Source organism: Anopheles nili, chromosome X, assembly GCF_943737925.1.
Source record: "Anopheles nili chromosome X, idAnoNiliSN_F5_01, whole genome shotgun sequence".
Taxonomy (NCBI): domain Eukaryota; kingdom Metazoa; phylum Arthropoda; class Insecta; order Diptera; family Culicidae; genus Anopheles; species Anopheles nili.
Window position 1 is genome coordinate 2297745 of NC_071293.1, and position 23110 is coordinate 2320854.

At 49.0% G+C, this 23110-nt stretch overlaps 2 protein-coding genes and 1 long non-coding RNA gene across 3 annotated transcripts; all 3 read right to left on the bottom strand.

Moving 5' to 3' along the window:
- Positions 1-9: 9 nt before the first annotated feature.
- Positions 10-17449, bottom strand: LOC128729103 (uncharacterized). The gene is made up of 3 exons (XR_008411054.1): positions 17050-17449; positions 15741-15951; positions 10-115 (listed from the first exon to the last, which is right to left on the bottom strand). It is a non-coding gene; the product is annotated as an uncharacterized LOC128729103 (long non-coding RNA).
- A 451-nt stretch (positions 17450-17900) lies between these two features.
- Positions 17901-19786, bottom strand: LOC128729122 (serine/threonine-protein kinase ULK3). The gene is made up of 2 exons (XM_053822772.1): positions 19700-19786; positions 17901-19609 (listed from the first exon to the last, which is right to left on the bottom strand). The coding sequence occupies exons 1-2, from the start codon at positions 19784-19786 to the stop codon at positions 18224-18226; spliced, it is 1473 nt and encodes a 490-aa protein (XP_053678747.1). The 3' UTR covers positions 17901-18223.
- Positions 19787-20589: 803 nt separating this feature from the next.
- LOC128728630 (mitochondrial coenzyme A transporter SLC25A42) lies at positions 20590-22710 on the bottom strand. Its single transcript, XM_053822259.1, has 6 exons — positions 22617-22710; positions 22299-22467; positions 22012-22197; positions 21647-21912; positions 21384-21570; positions 20590-21316 (listed from the first exon to the last, which is right to left on the bottom strand). The coding sequence occupies exons 1-6, from the start codon at positions 22669-22671 to the stop codon at positions 21163-21165; spliced, it is 1017 nt and encodes a 338-aa protein (XP_053678234.1). The 5' UTR covers positions 22672-22710; the 3' UTR covers positions 20590-21162.
- Between the last annotated feature and the right edge of the window lie 400 nt (positions 22711-23110).

Genomic DNA, 23110 nt, shown 5'->3' on the forward strand with positions numbered 1-23110 from the left:
GGAACTTATGCAGGAATACTCGTGAAACGGGACTGCTCTGTTGCCCGTCCGCTTCTTGTTGTTTGCCTTAGTCCCTCTTGACGTCTGGTTCCTAATTATCGTCGAGTGCAGCGCTCTAATGATGCAAGGCAGAGGGTGTAGTGACCGGAAGAGAGCAAAGAAACGCAAGATCAGACCAGTTCACACTTCGAGAGCAGCAGGTTCAGTGATTTGACGTAACGGAAATCAACCCAACACAAGCAAAACGCGATTGTGCATCGATGCACTGGAGCACGACTTCCCGCACCTACTGCGAGTCTGCCAATACTTCACAGTCTGCCAACGATACGCTGGTGGAGGAAGGATAGATGACGGGGCAGCAGCAGCTGATCGTAAACCGATAAGTACTGCATGCAAGTGCCATAGTAGACGCCGGTTTTCCTCAACCGAGGCCAACGAATTACTGCAAACTGTTACGCTAGACTTCTGTACACCCCAACTAGCACTTCAATGGAGGTACTCCGTCTCATTACCCCAACAGGTCATTGTGAGTGCTTTAAATCGCTTCTCTGGGGGTTCCTACTCTGAAGAAATGGGCCACGAAAAGGTCAAAAACTAGAACCTCTCAATCACGAGTACTTCATTCGAACATCTATTCATTAAACCCCCAGAATGAAACTGCTTGTGTGTAGTTCCTGCTGCGTCAGAGTCTTGCAGGCCATTCTCACCCCTCTCAACTTGTCACTTAATGAACACCTCCCTCTTCCTCCTCCTCCCCTCCAGAGCAACCCCTCCCACCCAGTACGCCACATTTCCAGGAAGCAAAACGTTTAAGCTCGCTTATTGAGTGCAGCTCTGTGGCGCTCTTTCAGCGAATCGCTTGCGTTCAGAGTGAGCCCACAATGGGGTGGCTGTCGTGACCTTCCTTGTGTGCCCTTCACCGGGTTTGTTCCCATTCATGCCTTTCTTCCGCCCCTGCGCAACACGTTATCCCTTCTCGCGGCCATCACCAGACGGGAGAAAGTTGAAGTAGAACTTTCCCACTAACGGAAAAGCGAACGAGAGATGACGATGGTGTCGCCCCAGCTGGGTGGAATGACCGTGAAAATGCAGGTGTTCGCGAGCCGCGCCCCACACGAAACTTGTTCCACCCCCACTGTGATAATTTCCACGAAAACTGTCAACAAACAGCTGTCAAAAACTTGCTGTGGGAGAAGAAAGCGCTAGTTTATTGCGGCGAGTGTGGCTTTTGAGCAGTAAGACAACCGGAAGCAGATGTTCTAAATCATTTGGTATCCATTATTCGTCCAACATGTGCCGTTTTTGACACCTGCGCTTCCAGAAACTGAGAAACGCCTGTGAAAAGCGCACCCTACAATTGAATCACAACTCCAACATGCATTCTATACGACCTCAGGACACATGCGAGATCTCGTACAGGTGGATAGGAAACCCCACGCATCGTTGGCCTTAGGAAGTTGTTTTGCACGCATTCGCATAAAAATAACGAACCCACTGGCTTAGTCAACCATTACCGGGTTAAGACCACCGGCCGCAAGACGACGTGGCGATTTATGGTCAACATTTTCCGCAACCACACGTCTTCAGCGTACGAATAGCGTGCCAAAGGTGCACTGTGGTGAGATGTCGCCAAAGGGGCGAGAAAAAAAGGGTTCTAGTCAGCACACGCGAGCGAGTGGGTGGGTTAGGGGTGGTCGAATGAATCGGAAGGGTGTGCTTCAGGGTGGTCGGGAACGGCCATGGAAACATGCAGGCAATAGAGCAGTGGAAAAAGGTGAACTCCGGTCGCAAGTCAGCAAAAGAATAAATAAATGTCGCGCCTTCAACCCACCTAACACCCTTCTGCGATGGGGTGGGTTTTCTGAGTGAGTGTGTATGTTGCAAGCTCCGCTGACGGTAGCCTTTTCTAACTCCAACTCCACAGCCGTAGCAAGCTGTAAAAAATAATGCACATAAGCCCGCTTCTCCATCTCCCACTACGTCACCTCCTGCAATAGAGGGACAAATGGAAAAAAAAACAAAAAAAAACCTGTCCCAGAGTTCTCATGGACGACGAGGCAGTTCCGATGAAATCCGCGATCGTTCGATCGAATCGCAGCTCCTTTCCTGAGCCTTCTCCTTTCCAACCACCTTCCAGCCCTATTCCCATGACCTGTGGGTGGACTCTATCGGCTCTCTCGTTCTCTCATTTCCTTTGGGTATATGTGAGAAAACAGGAGAGATTATGAGACCGAATTGAAAATGTACAGGAGGCTTTTTAAAAATGTACACCACGTCGTCCCTCTGACGCCGCTTCCTGCGATGGTGCAGGAGGAAAGGCTAGAATTTCCAGAAAGATTCCAACCCACACACACACACACACACAGTGTGGACCCATTCCCTTGAGACTGACCCACGTCCATCAACGCGCAAGGCACAGGGAGCCGACTCGTGGGCTTCTCTAGCCTGCGTGTCTGCATCCATTCCCTAGTTCTTTGGTGAAACAACCGGCAAAAAGCAGGGAAAAGTGCGCTTGCACAACACCCTCTGACCCCTTTTCGCAACGACTGCACAAACCAGCACCTGAAAAGGGGCAAAAGCAACCACACACACCCACACACACGCAGCCAGCAGAGGGCAAAGGGCCACATATGGCATGATCGCACGCGCGCATGATTAATTGGGCAGATTGCTTTTACGCACCCCTGAAAGAGAACGAGAGAGAGAGAGAGAGAGAGAGAGAGAGAGAGAGAGAGAGAGAGAGAGAGAGACGAGAACTGCAGTGGGGGCCCTGGTGGTGGGTTTTCCTTTCATTTTCGAGGCCCCATTTTGCTTAGAAAGCACGTCCGTTTCGTCTTTGGAGCGAAAGAACCCACGGCTCCCTTCAGTGTTCGGTCGGTTTCAATGGGCAGGGCGGGAGATATTAAATTTCACGCACGCAGGGAGCACGGGAAAGGCCCGTTTACCGTATTATGATTGCACATTACCGGCGGCCAGCTTTTATCGTGGCCGAGAGGATGGTGCAAGTGGAAAAAGGAGCTCGAAGTGCAAACGGAGGAAAATGAAATCGCCAAAGGGGTCAATATACCAGGAATTGTTTACGGCAACCCCCCCTTCGAAGCGTACGCTGGGGTGGTGGGTGGGAAAATGGCTGTGATGGTGGTGGTTGTGGGGGGAGTAGGCGAGTGTGAGCTCAAGCACAGCAATACATAAATGCGTTAAGGCACGTGCAGCAGAAATAGCACAGGCTCGGTGAGATATGCTGACCAATCGATAGCTAAGCTAAGGGTCGGTGGGACTTGACGGAAATAGCACCGAAAGGGAAAGCTCTGGGTGGGAAAGCCACAGGGAAATGGGTGGAAAATGGAGGGTATTAATGGACAAAAAAAACGAGAGAAACCACGCAAGGGAAGGTTCTTTTGCTAACCGACAAAAAAAGGCAATAAATCTCGAAAAACAAAAAACAATCCAAAGCTTACAAAGTGACAGCTGTCAAAGGGCAAGGAAGTTAGTCACCGAGCCCCGAAGGATGGTGTGTTTTTGTTTACAGTTTTGTTATGCGATCCCAACCCCGGGCCATCCCCGGCTAATCGCGAGTAGGCCACCCACCCACCCTCGGTTTACAACTTTCAGTGTTAAGCGGGGCCAACGGACCGGCAAACGGCAGTAACGGGCTTCGTGGAAACGTTATCAGGCCACTGCTCTACGTTATCACCTACACGCACGAGGACTCCTCTGCTCAGGGTCGCTCTGGACCGATAGCATCGCTGCGATAGCCGGTACCGGAACACCTTCCACGCTTCTCACCATCAGTGGCATCCACTCACACACACATACACAAACACACACGAGTGCATTCAATCATGCAAAGAAGAGAAGAAAAAAAAACATTCGCTTTCCCTGACGTTGCGAACATCTGTCAGAGGTTTGCGAGAGGAGCGCTTTTCATCGCGTTTTGGGTTGGAATTTTCATCAAAAGGATGGAAGCTCCCGCAACCAACGCCCTTTGGGGGTATTCTCCGGAAAAGCCTGCATGCGCACCCCCGGGGAAAAAGCGGACCCTACGAGAAAACCCGCCCACGTCTCGTCACTTGCTCTACTCCTGCCCGCAGGTCGATTGCAGTCGATTACGACATCATAATTCACGCTCTCTTGCTCTAACACTCTCGATTTCAGCATGTGGAAAAAAAGCTACCAAAGATTTTGATGATTATTACAGGCAAACAACAAACAACTAATGGCAAAACAATGACAGGGGGCTGTAATTCTTTCGCGCCTTAGCATGGGCAGGACAGACGGATGGAAGGCTGCTAAAAATATAAGTAATTAAATAAAAACAACACCGCGCGTGCACTCTCCAGCCACAGATGCGACGAATTTTGGGAAAAGCGCCACAAGTTGCCTTTGGGGGGGAGCGAGCGAGCGAGTGTATGTGTGTGTGAGAGAGAGAGAGAGAGAGAGATAGCGCAGAATGGCTCGCAAAATTTATGAGTGTCTGGGAGATAATAAAAAAAGAGAGTCTCCACTGCTGAACCTGGAAAAAGTACAACCTGTTGCGCTTTGCGTGGGTGTGAGACAACGCATACAGAGAGAAAGAGACCGAGGGAGTCAGAGAAAAAAAAGGGGAGAAAGAAAAGGGAGCAAACCTGGCGAAAGGTCGGATGCTGGCAGGTGACCCAAATTTGAACACATGTGTTTGGACACGCGCTTGTTCTCTCTCTCTCTCTCTCTCTCTCTCTCTCTCTCTTCTGTAGCCTAGCTAAAGGAAAATGCCATCGTCCCTGCAACAAGCATAATGGTGGGTATGGACACAAAAAGTGTTTTCCATGTGCACGAAACATCGCACAATCGCCCACAAATAACTTCCAGCCCTTTTCAACGAGCAAGGACCAAGCAAATAAAACAGAAAAATGCCTTAACATGGTCTGCCCAGTGCCGCATCGTCGTAAAAAGGGCGCATGCTTCCCGGGGGCGAGTCTCCATCAACGCACACACACACAGACAGAGACAGAGAGTGAGATGGGAATTTCGGAGATTTTCCTCCCAACCACCCACAATCGTCCTTAGATTGTGGAAAAAGCCCACCCAGGCGTTCATCTTCGCGCCATCGTCAAGCGTGGTGGAAGGGGAATGAGGTGGGGGGGGGGTGGTAGAAACGGAAGAAAGGGGACGCAAATAAATCAATAAGAAACGAAACGGAAAGGAAAAGTGCACAACACGATGCGTCTGACAGAGAGATAGCGAGAGAGAGAGAGAGAGAGAGAGAGAGAGAGAGAGAAAGAGAAGGAGACACAGCTCAGCTGACATGGAAATCGTCTCCCAGGGAAAAACAAGCAAATCAGAGTTGTTATTTTTTTGGGATGCTATATGTAGGAGAGAGTGAGGGGGAGGGAGGTGTGGGAAGATGATACCCCACTTCTTGTCACCCTTTCCGCTCGCCCTGCTAGTAATTAGGTCGGCTTACGGCCGAAACAGGACTCAGCGTTGCTAAGGATACCGGGAAAATAAATCACGCCCTAGAAGCAGGAAAACTCCCACTTTCAGATGGACAGAATGAGGAAAGTTGGGGCCGGAAGAAGTCGTCTTAGTTTACTGCTTTAAATTATAAAACACAAAGAAAAAGACCCTGTACAAATTTGCTCGCGAAACTAGCCAAAACGTTTGTGTTTGTTTTTTGTTTTTAATGTAATGCAAGCAACCCTTAAACCGAGGGTAATTAGCACCCACCCACCTGGACGTCAATCGACGGAACTTTTATCCTCCAATCTTGCTTTCTCTCTCGCTTGATGTCTTTTTTACGGTGGGAAAGTGGGAGAGAGAGAGAGAGAGATAAAAAACGAGTGATGTTGGTCACCTCGTCACAGAGATCTCGAGATAATTATTAGACGCGAACCGAGTATGGTTCCAACAACCATAGGGCTGACTTATCACGCTTCCGCCCACCCCTACCCACCCTACCCCTACCCACTCTCCCACTCTCCCATCCACCCCCTCAGCCCTTGCATCGCATCGCGAGGAACGGCACAATATATATATACACAAGCCATCACGCAGCGCTTGCAAACATAACCGCCCTTTTCGAGCTAAGGGCTGTAGGGTTGGATGTGCTCGCTCTCTCCCTATGCCTCCCTCCCTCCCTCTCTCTCTCTCTCTCTCTCTCTCTCTCTCATTTTATCTCTATCGTTGATGGCCGGGGTTGCGAGAGGCATTTGATAGCAGACCGATCCGATGCTGGTGATGTTATTTTTTTTTGTCTGTGCCATAAAAAACGGCCCCCTGGCCGTTGCTAGGGCGAGCGCACTGCCCAGAGCCTGGGTGCTGGCTATCACGCACTTCACACACACACGCACACACACCGATGCACTGATGACACCACATCGACGTCACAACGCCATTCGGGAGCTATCTGTTGCTTCCGTGTCCTGAAAACCGCCAGCAAAGGAACGCCCTCGTCCTTCTTTTCCCTTTTCCTTGTGACGTGCAAATAAGCGAGTGTAAAGAGCGGGGGTAGGAAGGAAACATATTTAAAAAAAAACCACCCACCCACACATAGAGGTATATAAAAAAAACCTTCGTTCTCCAGCGATCAAACGCCGGCGGTGGGACTGATGATCGAGCAACTGCCTGATAGAACGAAGTCGTGGAGTCGTTCTCTTGCAACGACAGCTCCCTTCCATTTCCCTCACCACCACCACCCCTCCCCCCCACCCAATGGGTGCTCGCACTCACACTCATCATCTTCGCCCTGGGCTTTATCAATTATGCAAATTAAATCGCATTTTAAATGCGAACATCTTAGCACACCAGCCTCGGCACGGAGAGCGAGAAAAAGAGAGATAATGAGAGGGTGGTGGTGTTCGTTTGACTTTCCGGTTGGTCTTTTTCACATATCCCAACCCCCCCCCCCCCTCTCCTTCCCCGTCCCCTCTTTACCCAAATCACCCACACACGCACACTCCCACAGAGTTACATTCTGCTGTAACATGAAAGGGCAAAAAGAGCCCTGCAGAACAGTAAGGGTAGAAAAATTTAAAAAAAAACCTGGAGTGAAAAAAAATCAACACCACCACCACACACAGCAACGTGTTGCATCTGTGGGGTGTTGTTTTACTGCACAGTTCGGCGCCCCGTCCGGCAGAAAGGGTGGGCCCTTTTGCGCCCTATCGCCTAGCTAAAAGGATGGCGGAATTTGCGCGCCATTTCTTCCCGAAGGGAGGTGGGTGGGGGGGGGATAGAAGAGGGTTCACGAAGGGAAATAACCTCATCACTTTCTCTCGCTCTTTCTTCTTCACTTTCTGGCCTTCGAAAGTCGCCGGAAGGGCCACTATCATACCGGCTGGAACGTCGCATATGCAGCTCTCGGTTCTTCGGGGTTCAAGATGTGATGCACATAAACCCCAGTGCAAGGTCTCGAGAAAGGACACGCTCTGTTGATAATATAATCTAGCACCAAAAGAAACTTCCGCTTATACAAAAATAAACCAACGGCTGGGAAATGCAAGGGAAAATTGCAATAATATTTCACGGAAGGAATTTTAAAGACTTTTTGGACCATTTGCACTGATTTAGGAAATAGAAACCACCTCCCCTCACTCCTTTTATCTCCCCATAAACCCTTTCCACCCTCTCATCAACCCCTTGGGAAGGGGATGATGAGGGGGCAGTTTAATAACAAAAACACGACTAACCCCCGGGACGCTACCTAGGATTACTTGGCCACGCACACACACGCTGAGGCACACACACACACGCACGTGAACTTTGATGGTACAGGCGGGGGGTTTTTCACTGGCTTCGCACGCACGCGACACGCATCGTTATTTTCCAATACGAAGGGTGGCGCGAAGAGAAAAGCGGCGACGAACGCACCCGGCGATTTTCCGACGATTTTCCTGGGCCGACCAAACGCTGGAGCAAGAGTGCGAACCCCGGGCCGATGGAGCCGCCTTTATAAACGTTCCTTCAGTGCAGGTGTACTCACGGACACTCACGCCACGCAGCTGAGCAGCCGCAGAGAGAGCCCACGGTCACTCACGCAAAGCCCTCACAATGGGCACTTCTTTGGGGTGTTGCTGGCAAAAAATAGAGCCTTTCGAGATGATTCTCATTTACTTAATGTCTGAGATATTCATAGTGAATAATGTGACTAATTCTAGTGGTTTATCCAAAAAAAATACTCAGCTCTGTCTGTTATTTGAGCAATGTTAACCGTAATAAATAAGCCAGAGAACACCGAGCCTCATAGACAGGATTGAAGCTTACGATTCTTCGGAAAAAACTAGCAAACTATTGCGACTAGATCAGAAATCCCAGTGGGGACAGTTTCTGATGTGGACGTTTGTGTGTGTGTCTGATGTGTTCTGAAGAGTGGACGTTTATTCGTAAACACGAAGTGTACGAAAAGTTCCAATAGTGTAAAGGCACAAAAAAAGTTGAAGCTGAAAAGAGAGGTTTTTACCACAATCTTTTTGAGTGTATTTATATGGGGATTGCTATTTTTGTGATTGACCTCAAACTAATATCAAAATTCGGACAACCCGACATAATCTCAACACTTCTTTGCATGCTTTGTTGACAAAAAATTTCGCCAAAGCTGTACGACGTTCAAGCCCATTGTGCAAGACCACCAAAGTGAGTGCGTGAGTTCCTCGCTCCAATAAACTGACGTGCGTGCGTGCGTGCGTGCGTGAGAGAGAGGAATGGGGGAGGAAGTGCGCCAAAGAATCCAAAAGAGTGCCCTTTCGTGGAAGCACAGATTGGAGTGCGTTTTGAAGAAAATGAAAGAAAAACTAAAGAACTTTCCTTCTTACTACGCATTTATTAGTTCTCTCTCTCTCTCTCTCTCTCTCCCTTTCTGTCTCTCTTATGCACTTAGAACTTTTGAAGGATTTTCCTGCCCCAAGACGGTCACCGGTAGTGCACAAAAAAAAGAAAGAAAATCTAAAAAAAAACAAAAAAACAGCATAGAAGGGCCACCGTGACGACGTCACGAGTTCCGTGGAATCGTTTGTTGTTGCTTTAACGCTTCAGTGCTTGTAGATTTATATTTTGACCATCTTGGGGCAGGAATGGAAGAGTAGGCATAAATTGCGGCCAATTCTTCCTTCTGCCCACAAAATACACCGGGCAGAACAATTTACACGCTTTTTTGTCCACTTACTACAAACGGACGAGCGCTTTGCTTTGCTTGTTGTGTTTGTTTACTTCCAAACGGAACGAGAGCGGCCGGGGAGAATGAAGAAGTCCCCTCAGCGGAAGGTGGAGATGTCCTTTCGAATGCTTTGATCCGGGACGAGGACCTTCTCCGGACCAACTAGTAATTAAACGTCGCGTCGTGGTTCGAAACGCAGATTACTGGGTTTTTGGTGAAGCTAATTGTACGTTTCGCTGTCTGGAGTCTTCTCTAACCATCCCCTAAAGCCCCACAAGGAAAGAAGAATGATAGAACACAGCAAGAGGAAGAGCAAGCTTTAAAGATAGAAGCTTCCTTCGCCGACGTCGTCGATTTCTCAAACGAACCAAATGCTAACGGCGATTTAATATAATTTACTCGATCGGCGTAAATGAGCGTGCAGCGTGGTGAGCAGGGCAGAAACAACGAGTAGTTGTTAGTTGGGTATTATTTTCCACCCAGCACGACAAAGTGTCGATGAGTTTTCCCGGGGGTTTTCCCGAGCTTCCGACCGGAGTCGACAGTTCAAGCCTCGGGGGGCCAATTAGCGAATCCTACATCACACACACGCACACGCGCGCTTACAATCGCAGGCGCGTGCACACGTCAAGATCTCCTACCCACCTCGCATCCTTTTTCTAAATGCGTGAACGCATAACGGGAAAAGCTGCGTGGAAAGTGATGAATTTCAGGTAAGCTAACTGGCTGGCAAGGGATGAAGCGGGAAGAAGGGGGGGGGGGGGGGAGAGGGGGTAAGAGGAGGAGCAAATAGGAAGAAGAATCGATGGCCGATAAATCGAGCGCAGGTGGTGGAAAATGGACGGTAAAAGAAAGAAGAGGAGGAAGACTTTTTCCGGGAGCTGGCTTCCGACAGTTGCGCTCTCGATTTCCCGGGGAAACTGGCGTACGACTGGGCTGAGCTGTTTTGAATGGTTGGGGGAAGTGCCGGGAAGCCTCCATCTCCTTTCTCTCCTTCCCCACCACCCATCCCTCCAGCCCCGTCCGGTCCTGTACCTTTCACAGAAAATATTTACACGCGCTCCCATCAAGTGAGTAGCTCAATGGCCACGCGTGGAAGACGAAGTGAGAGAGAGCGAGAGAGTGATGGAGTGCAAGTGAGAGAGAGAGGGAGAAAAAAAAGCCGACGAAGAGAGGGATCGGTGGCGGTTGCCAGGAGACCACAGCAACCCACGCGCGACGCGCGAAAGGAAATGAATTTTGGGAAACCTCCCGCACCCTGGGAAACCGTTCCCAGGACATGGATGGAGGAGGTGGGGACAGGTGAGAAGGAACGCCTGTTGCTATTCGCAACCGGGAGAACAAACAGGCTCCAGGATATTTGAACTGCCATTTTCCTGCTTCCCCCAGGATGCTTCGCCCGCGCATCCTGTCAATTGAGAGAAAGCGAGTCCTATCAGAACGAGAGAGAGAAAGAGAGAGCGGGTGGCTCAAATAGGAGCCTCGCGGAAAAGTCGCCCTCCGGATAGGCAACAAACACACACATACACACACACGTACAATCACACAAACACGTCGTATACATAGACAGCAGGCTGGGAAACCGTGTCCTGGACGCGCGCCTGGGATTGTAAGGCCGGAACCGGCGAGCGAGAGTGAGAGAGCGAGTGAGACAGAAACCCTTATCGGGCTCGAGAGCTCAGATATTATTTTTAGAACACGCTTTTTAATGGGAAAACCATCGAACCTTCGGCAAGGACTCTGGGCACCAGGGTGAGAGGGCTGTGACAGGGGTGAGAGAGAGAAAGAGAGAGAGAGAGGGGTGGAAAAGGGAAGACGTAGACAACCAGTGGGGCAATTTTCCTGCGGTATCTCATTATTAATTTAAAATCGCTTCTCCTGTCGGTTGGAAAATGGCACCAAATCAGAAAAAAAAAACAAAGGAAGGATATTGGAGGGTTAAGAAGGAAGGAGGAGCATTATTCCGGAAGGGGGTTTCAATTGGTGGTAGCACACACGTAAGGCGGAAAAATCCACATCCTTTTCCCCACGATCGAAAGTACGGGAAAGCTAGCTAGGAATAATTAAGGCCAATATCTGCTATTTTGTGGAAAATCTCACGATAAGAGCGAAATAGACGGAGTTGGGCTAATGAAAAAAAAAAACGGACTCTGAACGGGTCATCTTGCACGTGCAACATTAGCCCGATGGATAAACGCCACTGGGCCGAAATTAAATTCCTTTAAAAAGAGGGGGGAAAAACTGGGATCACGAGAGAGGTGTTTTAAGGACATGAAAATTACATTTGCCCGGAAATGGCTTGTTTGTTGTGGCGAGTGAGAGAGAAAGAGAAAAGGCGCGAAAAGGACCTCATGGCGTCGTTTTTATGCCACCCTTCGATCGGCTTCCTCACGCGGCCAGGTACGGTTTCCCAATAGCGCGGAAAAACCATCGGAAAAGTCGCTTCCGGTGTTCGGTGGAGAAGAGCCAGCTTGTCGGTTCTGTCACGGATTCGAACGACGACACGGGCGAATAGCAAGAAAAAAAAGGGAATAAAACCCTCTGTTCCTGGTCCTTAGCAGATCCTCCTGTTTGTGTGACGCTTGCAGCAAAGCTCCTGGAGTGCCAAAATAGCATCAAGCCACCCAGCAAGCGGGACAATGCTCCGGAAAAAGGTGAAAAGCCCGGGAAAACACGATTCCGGTTATACAGCGAGCACAAGGATCATTCTCTTTCTCTCCTTTTTGCTGGGGAAAACGAGAACATTGCAAACAATAATGCATTCAAAAGCATGCAGAAAAGGCAAACGATGGCAGTGTAGCGGAGCGATGGACTCTTCTGACTGGAAAAAGATGATCTCATAGTTCGGTGCCGGTTTCAGTTGTCGTTTTGCGGGATGGATCATTTGTTCTAGGCAAATATTTTCACTTATAGCACGAATTCTGCTAAGCTCATGTCTGAACCGTATACTAGCAGGTAAACAGCATGTATTCATATTTACAAGAAATATAATACCCATAGACTGGTATGTATACTCCCTTTTGTGCCATAAGTCAGGAGTCGATTAGAAATGGGACAGAATGTTGCTCTTTTCATAATTCTGAGAAGTGTAGCAGTAAACACAATCGGGCGAACTCAGTACCATAACATAAGGCGAGCGGAAATACCACGAGCATTCGTCTTTGACGTCGGGCAGATGCACCGTGTGCATCGGAAGAATGCAGTGCTAGGTGCAGCTCAATTTAAATTAAAAAAATAAAATTACCTCAACAGGGGCGCCCTCAGCTTTGTGTGGGTGTTCTATTTGGGCTCGTAAATTAATTTTAATTCGAATTAAATGTGACACATCATGGACGTTTAGGGATGACAATTGAATTGAAAATCATTATCGCTTGCGGCAGGATTTAAAATTAAAAAAACACACGTTTTATCGTTGCGATTCGACACTATGCTAGACGTAACAGAGTACTCAACACTTCCGAAATCAGCTACAAGTGTTAGAAAGGATGAACGAAAGACATTTCGAGATGAGATAAGTGAGATGTGAATGAAATGGTTCGAAACTGCAACGGTTACAATGATTGATTTTGGAATTTGAATAGCCACAAGAGTAGGCTCCAACTCGAGTATAGCGAACCCTGCCAGGTCGGACAGAGCTGCTGGTGGTGAAATGCTTCTAATACCAGCAGTACAGCAACAACGTGCACACGTCAGCAAACGGATACTAAGAGACGGTTTGCACACTACGCCAGGGCGCTCCAAAAGTAAACATAGCTCGCTTACATAATTCTTCTCCCCATGATGCGCAAACGGAGGGATGGTTGTTTTTTGTGCGCAGATTTTCTCCCAACACGCCCTGCCTCACACCTTGTCCTCGAAATACCACCTGAACATATGTATTTATATATATTTACCTCACATTTTCAACTAATTAGGACAGATGTCTATCGGCGCCAGATCGATAGGAAATTCAATTCAAGTAGCAAATTTATTCGTATGATTTTTTTCTGAGCAAACTGTAATTCCAATTCTAGTACTTAAATGTTCCTTAAATGTTGAACACAAACGGATGACTGAGAGATTTATTCGTCTTCCTTCGGTTGTGACGTGAGCCGCCGAGAGCTAGAAAAATCTCCAAACCATGCTATAAGGGAGTAATGGCTTATTTTATAATTGAATCGCTCTCTTTTATCACGTAGCAAGATGAATGATTCAGAATGCTTATTGTTTGATTAGAATTATAACTCACAAAGGCCCTCCAGACCGTTGGCTGGTAGTTGCACTATCTGAAAACATTGAAACCGCTGACGCATAAGTGTGTCAGAGATATACAAACACATCGAACCGCTAAGATAGCAAAAATCGCAACAATTCGCCAAGTGGCGCAATGATTCAAGCGAAACAAAGCCCATTTTTTCTTCATAATTTATGTTTATGAGATTTAAATTGCAAATAAATAGGAGAGCCATCTATGTTGGTAATCAAACGAAGGTATTTTAAATTTGCACCAAGAATCGTAAGCTATTTGACTCACATATAATACTTTTCCAACCATAGGAAACTGATGCAGATCTTCTATCTAGTACGAATTCTCTCGCTTTTCGTATTTTTCTTCGACGAATGCGTGCTGAACGCATCAAAGGATGCTCCTGTATTCGAATCTATTAACTCCAGTCGGACGATAATTTGAGGTCAAGTAGATCAACGATAGAAGAGAGAAGTAAATTTAAATGAAATATAGAAAGCAACCCACAAAATGGGGCCTTTCCTTCCAACGAGCCACGGAAACAAATCCCGCACCACGATACCCTTCAGTCGACGGATCCTCCCCTGCTTTGGGGAGCTAGCACAATGTAATAAAATACAAAATCAAACACACACAAAAAATAAAGCAACACACGCCGCAACCGAGCACACGAGCGCATTAGAAACACAAGACTGCTGTATAATGGAGACGATTGTCTGTGTCTTATCCCTCGACAACGGATGATCCCCTCACCGAAAGGGCTCGGCCGAGGATCGCTGGAAATGAAACACCGTCCCGGGGGTGATGGATGCGGAAGACCCAAAGACCCTGGGCGGCATGTTGGTTGTGATGTTTCGCTTCGAAAGCCGGCTTCCGGGCGGGTGAAGCCCACCGCCCTAAAATATCAGCTTCCCTTGCCCTCGAGACCGCGCTAGTTAAGATAAATAAAGCCAAGGGCCGAGACGGGGCGGATAGAGAAAAAAAAGGGACGAAATACAGTCACCCACCGGTGGGCGGAAAATGCGTTACATGCAACGGAATGAAGCCGAAAGGGACCGCTAATTTTTGCAGGACATTTGGAAGCAAGATGTACGCGTGGTTTGAAAATTGCGAGAAAATTTCTCGCCTCGATTCATAGCACGTGCTCAGGGTAAAAGCGGCTTCGAAGGGCATCATCGGATGCGTCGGCCAGAGACGAAGATGGCACGAAAAAGGAGAGAAAAAAAAACCCACCGTTGCACGCCAGAACCCTGGGTTGCCGGGTCACGAAGGACCCCAAAAAGGGAATGGTCCGCTTAACAATAACAAAAGGCAACGATTGAAATAGACGCCATAAAATGCTCCTAACCCAAGCAGGGCCAGCAGGCAGGCAGCCAGGCAGGCAGACGTGGAGAAAGAGATGGTTGGGGCGCGTGAAGGAGTGTGCGAACGGGTACGCGCGTGTGTGTATGTGAGTGGGAGAAGGAGAGACACATCAAACGGGGAAGAAAACGGGTCGCGCAGCAGGAGAACGAACGTCACAGGACGACGGATCGAGAAAGTCATAAAATCGGATCTTTTCAGAGTGAGACAGAAGTCATAAAATCAAACCTTGAGCGGGAGGCGAAAAAATGTGGAAAATCACACACGCCCGCACACACGGAGCAGGCAGAGAAAGGGCAACGCAAGGATGGAAGAAATGAAGGAACAAAAAAAGTCCCACCATAAACAAAAAGGGTTCTTCTGTTTTGAGGAGTCGCGACTCGGCGTGCTAGGGAGTAAGGGCGGTTGGAAAAAAAAAGAATCAACAACCGTTTTGTGTGTCCACAGGAGTATGGGTGGCTCTGGGATCGGGTTTCATCCCAATCGTACCACTCACACCAGCGTCTAAAGCAGCGCAGAATAATTCCCTGCTTGAAGTGGCTTAACTTCGTGCTTAAATTCATTACGACAGCATAAAAAGCAGCTCAACGCTGGCTTCTAAGTTGCAAATAGAACTGTCAGAAAGATGCAACACCCTCTTGAACGCCTCCTTTACGAAAGGGATGAATTTTTAAAAGCAGCGATTTGAAAAACACGTTCCAAAACGAGCTGTTCGAAAGGAAAAAAAACTCAAACCTTCAAAGGGAGACCCTTCAACAGCAGGCAACTATTTCTAGGACGCTGCCTTCAACATTCCGTCCCGTTCGTTCGAGTTGGGTGAAAATCATTCCCAAACAGGCTGACCAGAAGGTCCTTACGTCACGCACACCCTCGCAAGGATAACGGACGAGTATTGCACGCACGTGTGCGCTAAACTTAAAACCAAACCCTGGCAAGTTGGGTGATGAAGCTCGCGTAATCGAAAGGGCTAAAAATAGGCAGGGCTGGTGTTAGAATTTCCGACTCGCGGAAGTGTCCACTTACCGGATAATCTTGCGAGAATATCCTAGCGTTCGAACAGCGCACTATTCGCTTTGCGCTTGCACGATGTAAGGGACGAGGTTCGTTGGTTCCTTTGGCGGTTCGTTTGATAGACGCGGGTGCTGGTTCGGAAGGGCCACGGGCTTCGGGAAAGAAAACGGACTAGCTGGGCGGTTTGGGCCCTTCGAATGGAACAACTATCAGGCGCGTTTCGCTGGAATGGTTGATTGAAGCCGCATTGTTGAGGCGGTTGATGAGATTGTATGTGTATGGGGACGATGTGGAAGTGCGGGGACGGAGTTGGTGGATTGGAGATGAAGGGCATTCGCTCGCTGTTAACTCCCACCCCCCACCCCCTGGATGCGCCAGAGATGACTTCGCGCGCAATCGCGTGTATTTTTGAGCCCCCCCACACGGTTTGTTAGCTGCGGGGTGGAAATGCGAGCGAAAGAGATAGCAAATCGCGCAAAAGGAGAGCGAAAAGCCGTCGCCGGATGACAAGTTGCCACCGGGGCCTGCTGCCACTCCTAAGCCAAGTGGAGCTGGCATCTCTCACGCACACACTTTCTCATATCTTACCCGCACTAATCGCCACTAAGCCAACCACGCCACCGACGCGAGTGACGTTGGACGAAGGGCCCAACAAGCCCGCATTTGTCATCAAAAACTAAAAAAAAGCCCTTACAGCGGAATAAACAAAAATGCGCGCACACGCACCACCAGCCGAGACACACAGGCACACGCATGCACCCACCACTAGCGTGCGTGCAAGTGCGTAGTTCGGCGTGCGAAGGTGCCGTTGTGTGCGTGCCGATGGCGCTGTCAAAAGCAGCTACATGCGCCATTCGCCAACCACACGATCGACGGGAAATCCCCAACGAGTGCGCCACCGGAAATGACTCCCTCTTGCCCCATGCACCCACCCTACCCTTCCGGGTGCGCTGGTAGAAGCCACCGGAAAGGCGCTTCTTCGTGAAATCCGTTCCGGCGTCATCAAGGCGCGCGTGAGATTTTGCACCCTTCTGCCTGACGATCGACGGATCGACGACTTACGCACATACGCGCGCGCACACACACATGCATGCGTGCATGCCGGTGTGTGACGAGCTGGCGATCGCGGCCAGTCGAGGATCAATGAATGGAAGCGCCCTTTAACGGGGCATGCAAGCTGTTTAAGGATAGCGCACGGTACGATAGGTCAAGAGCGGGTTTGAAAAAATTGTCGCCATTGCTACTGAAATGGGGGCATGACCCCACAATTAACATACGTTGAAAAAAGGGCTTCTATGGAGGCGAAGGGAACGCATCTTACCATCCATTCATTCTCACCCCCAGGCCAGACGGTTTCTTTATTTCTTTTTTTTCTTTTTTATTTCTCCTTCTGGCGCCCACAAGTTGAGACATACCTACTTTAGCCACCCCGCTCGTGGAGCGCTTGGGACCACACGCACCATGAATTCACACAACACAATTACACACACGCACACACACGCTCACACACAAACACACACACGTAGGCACACGCACCGACACGCACGCACCGAAGTACTGTTCCTGGGACACACAACACGAAAAACACGCACGGAACAAGTGTACATCTGGTGTGAGCACAAACACAAACGTATTTACAAGCGCGTTCGAGAACACGGAGGCTGAATCCGCTTCCGGTGCAGTGCTCGCACTCGTGAGGCTGCTCACGGCAACACGCGAAACCGATATGACGACATTGTTTTTCCTTCGCCCTTTGCCTGGTCCGCGGCACGTTCTCGGAATCCGCCTCGCCTCGGCTGGGCACCCCCACCAGCGCACGCACGGGATACCCGAGCGAGATGGCACATGTGGTGTGTGAGCGAGATCGCCGACAACCGATACCATTCTCCGACTACTATGATATATTGTTGTGCCGTTTCTAAAGGGATATTCCACGAATTGCTACGATGAGGCGCTAACAGGGAGCGTATCGTAACGAATGAATCAATACAGTAGCGTAGGTGTGAGAAACATTGAATGTGCATTTACGCTCTCGCTGATAGACATGAATGGGCAAACAGGGCGAAAGCATAACACCAAAAACCGTTCTTTATTAAAGCCTGCACTATACTGGAATGATTTTTCACGCTAATTTATATTCGCTTACACACCGTTCGCAATAAAAAAAAGCCAACAATGTAATGTTTAGTAACAACTCAGTGCATGGCTCGTGGATTACCTGGTATCGGTTGCTTTTACTGGCCCAGTGCATGAAAACCTTCACTCCAATCGTGATGTTCTGCTTAATTTTTCAATAAAGCTAGAGAATTTGTGACTGCTGTTTACCTAGGGCAACTAAACCCTAGCACCTGGAACTTTTGCTTCAGAATGTCGCTCTACACATAGCCTTTTACTCGCTTTTTTAGGTCCAATCTCGTTAGAAAAATGCCTACGTTCCCGTTGAGCGGGCGAAACAGCCGTCTAGAGAGCCGGTTAAATATAGGTGCACCTCGCAGCTACTGAATGGTGCAGCCATAGCTGTTCGCCTCGGTGCTCTCCATCTCCTGCATGATTTGCGCCGACCGAATCGACTTGATGTGCTCTGCTTCCTCCATCCAATGGACTATCCGCTGGCGCAGTAGGCTTTTCTGTGGCGGTGAAATGTCCAGGTGCAGTGCTGGGATAAGCATGCCAAGTGCGGTCGTATAGCCATCGAGTGCTGTATCCAGGCGGTTCTCGGATGCATCCTGATCGGCTTTACAGGCGGTTTGGAGGGCCATAGCAAGCGTTTCGAATTTCTGACCCAACTCGACTAGCGGATCAGATCCGGTAGAGGCAGAAATCGGTGCTTTGGTGACATCTGGCGCGTTTGAACTAGTCGCTGCATTATTCGATCGATCCGATGATCCGATCGACGACGCGTTCGCTGAAAGCGCGACTGATGGCTGGCTTTTTGCGTAAATATGCTGCTTCAGTGTTTCGGCCCGATTTAGGTACGTTTGGACGCGCTGACGGAGCAGTTGCTTTTTGGCCGGATCCTGCTCGGCTCGCGTGATCGGCACGAAATACTGCAGTCCCTGGCAGTACGAGCGGTAGGCACCATGCACATCCTGCCGCTGTTCCAGCTCGATCGCCTCGTTTATGAGTCGTATGGCTTTTTCCAGATTTTCTTCGCACGCCACATGCTCGAGATCAAGAAACGGATGATCGAAGAACTTCTCGAACGTGATCCGGTTCGCCGGATTGCGCTGCAGCAGCTCGGTTAGAAACTTTCGGCAGTCGGTTGATAGGACCGGATTTCCTGGAATGGTGATCGGATCATTGTTGTGAATGCGCGCGGCCAACTCGTGCAGCGTGGTCGAGCTGTATGGGGCTTTCCCGAAAAGGCACTCGTAGAGAATCACACCAACGCTCCAAAGATCGGCCGCGGGGCCGTATGATTTGCTGAGCAAAATCTCGGGTGCCATGTACAACGGTGAGCCCTTAACGGCCGTGTTCTCTTGGTTGAGCTTCAAACGCTGCGCGAATCCGAAATCGCCCACTTTCAGCGTGCACGTGCCGGCTTCCTTCGTGAGCAGCAAGTTAGCCGGCTTTAGGTCCAGGTGGCTGACGTCATTTTCCCGCATGTACCGCAGTGCCAGCGCCAGTTGTTGCAAAAACCGCTTACAGGTGACCTCTGGGAGCATTCGGTGTTGCTTAATGTAGGACGAGAGGTTGCCACCGTTGCAGTACTCCATTATGATGTATATGTTCTGCTCGTCCCATAGAAAATCTCGCATCTCGACAATGTGCCGATGTTTCAGCTTCTTCAGCAGGCTTATTTCGCTAATTATGTTGTCCATGGCTGTATAGGATAAGTTGCTCTTGGCCACGACCTTAACTGCAAGAATCTCTTTAGAAGTCTGTAGCAGGAGCAACAAAGGGAAGAGAAAACACGTCGACAATATTACAATTATGCTCGATTGGATGAGGCAATGCTCGATTGGACGTACCTTTCGCATCGCTCTGTATACTATTGCGTATGTTCCGCTGCCGAGCCGCTCGAGCAGCTTGTATTCCGTAATTTTCGATTCGCTCATGGTATTGCAGTTCGTGTACCAACATAACTATTCCAAAACCATAACATTTAGCAAATTTTCATCTGTAGCGTAGGCTACTATCACATTATTTACGTTTGCCAAATATTGACTTGAATGAGCTGTTATAATCATAAATTACGCATATCGAAAACATTCACTATGTTTTCACTATGCGTTGTAGGACACATGATCTCATACCCTGATTTAAACTACATCATTTTCTCGCCTACAACAAAAGAAAACGTCCACAACAAATAAGCAGAAACGATCATCATTAATCGAAACATAAGGTTTTTTGTGCTATGAAACTAGACCAAAACAATTGAATATGCAGCATTTGACGCAGAGAATTGTCAGCCGGGATTTAAAACTTACTGCTGTCAATTCCGTATTCGTGTTAAATTCGAAATCATAATTTAAATAATTTTCACGTGTTCATATTTATATCGTTCTGTCTAACATATGTAAGAACGACCTAAATAATAAGGTGTATAATATGTACATTGGATGAGAAGTAAAAAGGCTTCCATTAAACGTTTCCTATGTTTGAAGCTAAATGAAAATAGCAGTATGTTAGATATTGACTTTTTTTATATTTTATTAAAAAGCGTATCAATGCAATCATGATCAGATGACTTCTATAAGTCTAGTGAACGAATCGGACCGAATATTGTTTACAAGTAGAGCAATGTTGGCTATGAGGGCATCGACGCGCACTACCTTGACCATTTGTCATCGTTTATGCTTGGAAATTTCTCGTGTAGATATATTCAATAAAAAACTTCAACGCCGGGTGGTTTCATGAACCTTAAAAGCCCTTCAAGTTTAACAAACGAATACTAAGGCTTGCGCTGAGGCAATAATCGACAATGTTTTATTTAGTATCATCTTTTTGAAAGACACCGCGCCCTCATTGGAACAAAATTTGCATCGATATTTATACCGCGGGATATATACGTTTCCGCGCGATTGCGTGTTCGCCTGTTGCCCTTAGGCGTTTCCTAAAATACTCCACCCTACTGAAGTGACTAATAACGTAGATTCATTAAGCTAAAATAGTACATGTTTGTGCAATGGTTTCGTAGCGCTGGCCTGGCGACAAACATCGGTCGCATCTCGTTTGCCTCCGCTTTGCGGACAAAACCGAAAGGCAAGGCCAGCAATGGCACTTATGTTGTTGGACGATTCACGCGGATACTCCCACATACATACACACCGACAGTCACACACACACGCAAACACACACACACTCACACATACACACGCGTGTTTAAATAGTATTGTCGTGCAGCCTGGTGGGCTGGGTATTCATGAGTAATATTGGAGGGTTGCCCGTGGAGGGTACCCTTCACGCGAATGGCTCAAGTTCGGTGGCATTACCGGGCCTGGCCGCTGCTCCGCATGTGTATGACTTCCCGGAGTAGGTGCTTGATGTGGTCGTAGGTCGCAAAGCTGATACCCACGGCGATGGGGCCCTTGATCCAGTTCATGCTCAAGCCCTTATAAAAGCCACCGATGAGACCTTCCTCCCTGCGAACCGTGAGGACGAAACGTAGTAAAAAAAATTGCAGCTCCAAGGCACCGGTTCAACACTTACTTGTAGATCTTGATCAGAGTCCTGCCGATCGTGAGGTACTGGTCGGCACACTGAGCCGTTACGCCAGTCGTTTGCATACGCCGTCGTACGATATCCAGCGGGTAGCTGGACGATTGTCCGATGACGCCTGCCACCGCCCCAAACGTGAGCGATATCACAGTGTTTGGCGATTTGTCTCCCGTGCGTTCTGAATGCATATAAAATCAAGCAAAGCAAGCGATTAGTTTACACGTGATCAACCGACATGCGCTTAGCATCCGTACTGTAATATTCGTTTTTGAGTGTGTCGTAGGTGAAGAACGACGTGCCAGCGTACGGGATGACGCCCAGGATGGTGGCCCAGTATCCGCGGTAGAGCGTACGTGGTCCTTCGCACTGCCAGATCTTTACAAACACCTCGCGCAGGGTTTTGTAGCCAGAATACTTGTCTGTCACGGCCATCCGGGCTCGGGCGAGATCGAGCGGGTATGTCAGTGACTGGGACGTGATGCCAGCCAACGAACCCGCCAGAAACCGACGTACTTCCGTGCTGGACAACGTGAGGGAACGAGAGCAAGCAAAAACAAGGGTTAGAACAACTGAAAAGTGGAATATGGAAGGCATCAGAATGAGCCCGGATTAGACATACTCGGAATGCAGATCCACCTGCAGGATCTTTTTCCATTGCTCGTGAGCCGTGAACTGGATGGCCGAGTACGGTATGATGCGGGCCATTGTGGCTGAATTTCCGCGCCACAGCGCCAGGAAACCCTCACGAACGTACGTATTTCGCAGGAAACCGAGTGCCGCTCGGAAGGTGTAGGGAACGTCTTTACTGCAGCGCCAAGTGTGTGAGAAAGAGAGAGAGAGAGAGAGCAAGACAAAGAGAATAAGCGAAAAACTACATCACGTAGAGCAACGGGCAAGGTCACAAACTTGATTTGGAAGTTGATCTTCGTCCGATCCAGCGGAGCAATGGTCGTTTTTGCTAAGGCACCCGCGGACGCACCTGCGATCAGGCTCGTCAGTACCACATCCCGGTTGTTGAGACCGTCCGGTCGAGCCGGAACCGGTTCTGGCGTTTGTCGATTGCTTGCCATTATGTCTGTAAATAAAAACCAAGAAGCAAAAGCAAATTAGCATGCGAATTACTGCTCGGCGATGGGGTGCAACTTAAGCGGGAATGGTTTGACAAAATCTCCCGCCAGCACACGGCCACCAGGGACACAGCTGGCTTCTCGAGGACTCGCTCACCAGAGCTACTGGCCGGCAGCAAAGCAGCGGACATTTGCTTGACGCTGGTAGCCATCTTGAACTCGTTTGTGGGGTTTGATTGCGATCAGGTGCCGTTTGATAGTGAGCCAGCTGGTGTGGGGAGATGGCACCGATAAGGCCAGCGAAGGCCCACTCCAATGTTCAGGCTACTCTGGTTGGAGCCCTCTCTGGTGGCCACATTCGAGCCACGAGCGAGAAATGAACCGCAACCGTGTGCTGGGCTGGTGATTGCAGATTCCTTCTCCACGCCCTGCAAACGTGTCGCGGTACCAAATTAGGTTCCCGTTCCGGTTTCCGGACGTTCCGGCGTGATATCTACCTAACTTGCTCACAGAAACCTGCGCTCACAGCATCCTTGACTTGGGCGATCGCTCGGCTGGTGCATCGAGCTGGTCCCAATCCGTTACACGTAAACAAAGCCGCCGGGGACAGCTCGAACCTGTTCCTGTGGTCGGTGCCGACGACCTTCACGG

What these genes read in the sequence shown, in the direction of transcription:
- LOC128728630 (XM_053822259.1), bottom strand. Translation starts at nt 22,671, where the DNA reads ATGGCTACCAGCGTCAAGCAAATGTCCGCTGCTTTGCTGCCGGCCAGT. An exon ending in AAGATCAACTTCCAAATCAA is followed by an intron (nt 22,198 to 22,298) that starts GTTTGTGACCTT and finishes TTGGCGCTGCAG; the next exon opens with TAAAGACGTTCCCTACACCT. An exon ending in CAGGTGGATCTGCATTCCGA is followed by an intron (nt 21,913 to 22,011) that starts GTATGTCTAATC and finishes CACGTTGTCCAG; the next exon opens with CACGGAAGTACGTCGGTTTC.
- LOC128729122 (XM_053822772.1), bottom strand. Translation starts at nt 19,786, where the DNA reads ATGAGCGAATCGAAAATTACGGAATACAAGCTGCTCGAGCGGCTCGGC. An exon ending in TATACAGAGCGATGCGAAAG is followed by an intron (nt 19,610 to 19,699) that starts GTACGTCCAATC and finishes CTCCTGCTACAG; the next exon opens with ACTTCTAAAGAGATTCTTGC.